The 3,281-nt window shown below is 31.4% G+C and overlaps 1 protein-coding gene across 1 annotated transcript; it reads left to right on the plus strand.

The window, feature by feature from the left end:
• Window positions 1–395: 395 nt before the first annotated feature.
• LOC110721275 (homeobox-leucine zipper protein ATHB-4-like) lies at window positions 396–2,229 on the plus strand. The gene is made up of 3 exons (XM_021900416.1): window positions 396–802; window positions 1,214–1,293; window positions 1,884–2,229. Exons 1-3 carry the CDS (start codon window positions 488–490, stop codon window positions 2,227–2,229), a joined length of 741 nt encoding a protein of 246 aa, XP_021756108.1. The 5' UTR covers window positions 396–487.
• The last annotated feature ends 1,052 nt before the right edge of the window (window positions 2,230–3,281 follow it).

Below are 3,281 nucleotides of genomic sequence, written 5' to 3' on the forward strand. Positions count from 1 at the left end.
AAATAATAATATAATAATTCTAATAATTTAATCCTGTCAAAAAAAAATAATTACGAATCAAAATTTTCTTGTGTAATTGTTCTATATTTTTTTCTTCTTTATTCTAGAGTGTTTATATATATATATATATATATATATATATATATATATATATATATATATATATATATATATATATATATATATAGTGCTTCTAAATGTTTTTGATGCCTTAATTAATCCTAGAATAAAAACTGCATGAAGAAATTGCTAGATGGAATTTTTGCTTATGCTGCATAAAAATTAAAGATAACAATTTTTTTTTTTTTTAATAAAGCGGGAAAAAAAAAAAAAAACTTTAAAGAACAGATAGAATATGTACATCTCTTGGGAGTCTTGCACTCTTGCCTCTTGTGTTAAACGTTGAATGTTATGGTTAAAATAATCATACAAGTATTATTGTTTTTTTTTTTTTTTTTTAATTTTTACAGATGAAAAAAACCCACAAATGAACAAACTGAATAATACATTGGCTATGATACCAAGGATTAATAAGGGGTTGGTTTTAAAACAACCTGTAGAAATAATAGATTTGGAGGAAGAAGATGAAAAAACAGGCAAAGTTGGCTCTCCAAAGAGCACCTTATCAAGTGTCACCGGAAAAAGGTTTGGAGGAGACAGAGAGATGATCAGCGACGACGAAGAGGGTGGCAACCGAGGCGGTGGCGAAAGCTCTGGTGTTGAAAGGAAGAAGCTTAGGCTATGCAAGGAGCAAGTCTTGGTGTTAGAACAAGCTTTCAGTGAACATACCACCCTTAATACAGTCAGTTTTTTTCCTCCTTTTTTCTCTCTTTTTTATTTTCTTATTATACTTTAATTTATTTTTATGTAATTTAATAAATTTATTTTATTTTGGTCATTGGTAGTTTGGTACGTCATAAAACTAAAACTTCATATTATTGTCGTCGGCCGTTTTGAGATCAACTAATTAAACATGTTTTCAAAGCTTGTATGATACACTTGAATGTGCTTAAAATGCCCTTTTTGGGGGTTGACATATGTATATGATAACCACACATCATACGTGTGAACGAGTGTACATAGCAGATAGCACGAAGCACCATTCTCGATACTCACGATTATGTTTTCCAATATCTTCTTGGATATATGATATTTTACCAAATTAGTCAACTAATATTGAATTCATGTTTTTACATTTTGATTGAATTTTCAGAAGCAAAAGGTGGCATTGGCAACACAAGTGAATCTTAGACCAAGGCAAGTGGAAGTTTGGTTTCAAAATAGAAGAGCAAGGTATGTAATGTCAAATTTTAGACAATTCATTTGATTAATCCATGAAATTTATTTCCAAAAACGTGAAATGAAATTGAACATTTGATTGGTTGAAATTATTTTTGAAAGGAAATGTAAATTAATATTTGTACGACAAGAAACATTATGATTTGTAAAAAAACGCGTTGAAAAAAAAAAAAAAAACTTCAAAGTATTAAATTTGTGGAACGTTATGGTTCTGTCTAATGAATGCCGAGTTTCTTATATAAAACGTCATAAATTAATGAAAATTCATATATTTATTTTGAAGTTGGTTCATACAAGTATGTTGGTAATTAATTGGAGGAAATAAGAATGGCACACTTGTTCTCATTTTATTGATTTTTTCAGTTATTGAATCAAAGACATTCATGACAAATGTCGATCAATACTATTAATTAAGTTTAGTAATTATTATTTAATGATTTAATCTTTAGTTTCTTATACTTAACCCTTACATATACTGTTTTGGCACGTAACTATTTTATGGATTTTTCTCGATGATTGTTAAGTTGTTATTTTGTTAACGACTAATATTGCTGTATTTTCCGAATTCTTTTTTATATATTCAGGACAAAGTTTAAGCAAACAGAGTTGGATTGTGAGCAACTAAAGAAGTATTGTGAGACTTTAACTGAAGAGAATAAGAGGCTACAAAAGGAGGTGCATGAGCTAAGGGCTTTGAAATTCTCTCCTGAAAATTCTACGATGGATGCAAACCACCCTCCTACAACCCTCACAATGTGCCCTTCATGCAAAAATGTGTCATTCTCTTCTTCTTCCGCCACAACCAGAACTCCGGCTGTTGAAACAGGGCGCTCTCTGATGGGTGTCTTCCACCAGCATACACCGCTTAGCATACAGAAGCTCTCATTTACAATTAACAACAATCAAGTGATCGAATCCTCTAAGCCTTGATCATAGTATGACAGTAATTCGTAGTTTTAGTTTGGTTTAGAAGTTCTAATGTAGCAGCTGGCTAAACAATACATTTACTCAAGGTCAAAGTTGACTTAAGTGTTGAAACTTATGAAATTTAATGATGTTATAAAAGCATGATAAATTCGGATATTTGAGGTTAGTTGGAAGGTAGTTAGTTTGAAGGAGAACAACTTTCTTAGTTCAGCTTTTAATGACATAATGATGTATACAATGATATGGAAGCATATTATATATTGTCTGATTCATGCAGCAATATTTTCTGTTTGCCTTGTATTCTTGTTTGGATTTATCACCTGATAATGATAGCTGTGTTGGGGCATGTCGCATTGACATGCTCACAGTTCAACAGTATGTTTAAAAAACACGTACATGTGGGAAATAAATAAGTCAATATCTGGTTTTGCAGATAATGATGATTAATCAATCTGAGGTTTTCAATTCCTCTCAGAAACTTAATTGGCTAAACTAATTGACATCCACATAATCATTATATAATTAAAACAAACGCTCTTCACTGGTAGATGCCAATCGGTCATAATTAGACAACTGGACTGAATACAAAAGCTTCCGTTTTCACCCATCTAAACTTCTCAGACACGAGTCCTTAATTTGAACGTTTCTATACTTGGTTGTGAATTCATCTTGAGAAGCTATAATTAGACCTTATTGGCCCCTATCTGAAGTCTTGTTTTCTTAAGTTTGTTTTCTACAGTGGAAAGAACAAAGCCTAAGTGCACCAATAACGCTGTAGGTTTCGTATACTGAAACCAAACAGTGACTGAAAAAAAACAGAGATTGGGTCAATGAAGATTATACTCAGGTTTATGCTACAGAATTCTTATTCTATAGCAGATGATGTTATAAAATTCTTGTCCTGAAACCAAACAATAACTCAAAGACTCCATTTCTTCTCTGCATGATCTTAAACTCTCAACACCACAGAGCACATCTCCTCTATACATATAGAAGATGTGAGTCAGTCATATAAAGAACAAATCTCTACATGAAATGACATTCGACGAATATGA

This window comes from Chenopodium quinoa, unplaced genomic scaffold (assembly GCF_001683475.1).
Source record: "Chenopodium quinoa cultivar QQ74 unplaced genomic scaffold, ASM168347v1, whole genome shotgun sequence".
Lineage (NCBI taxonomy): Eukaryota > Viridiplantae > Streptophyta > Magnoliopsida > Caryophyllales > Amaranthaceae > Chenopodium > Chenopodium quinoa.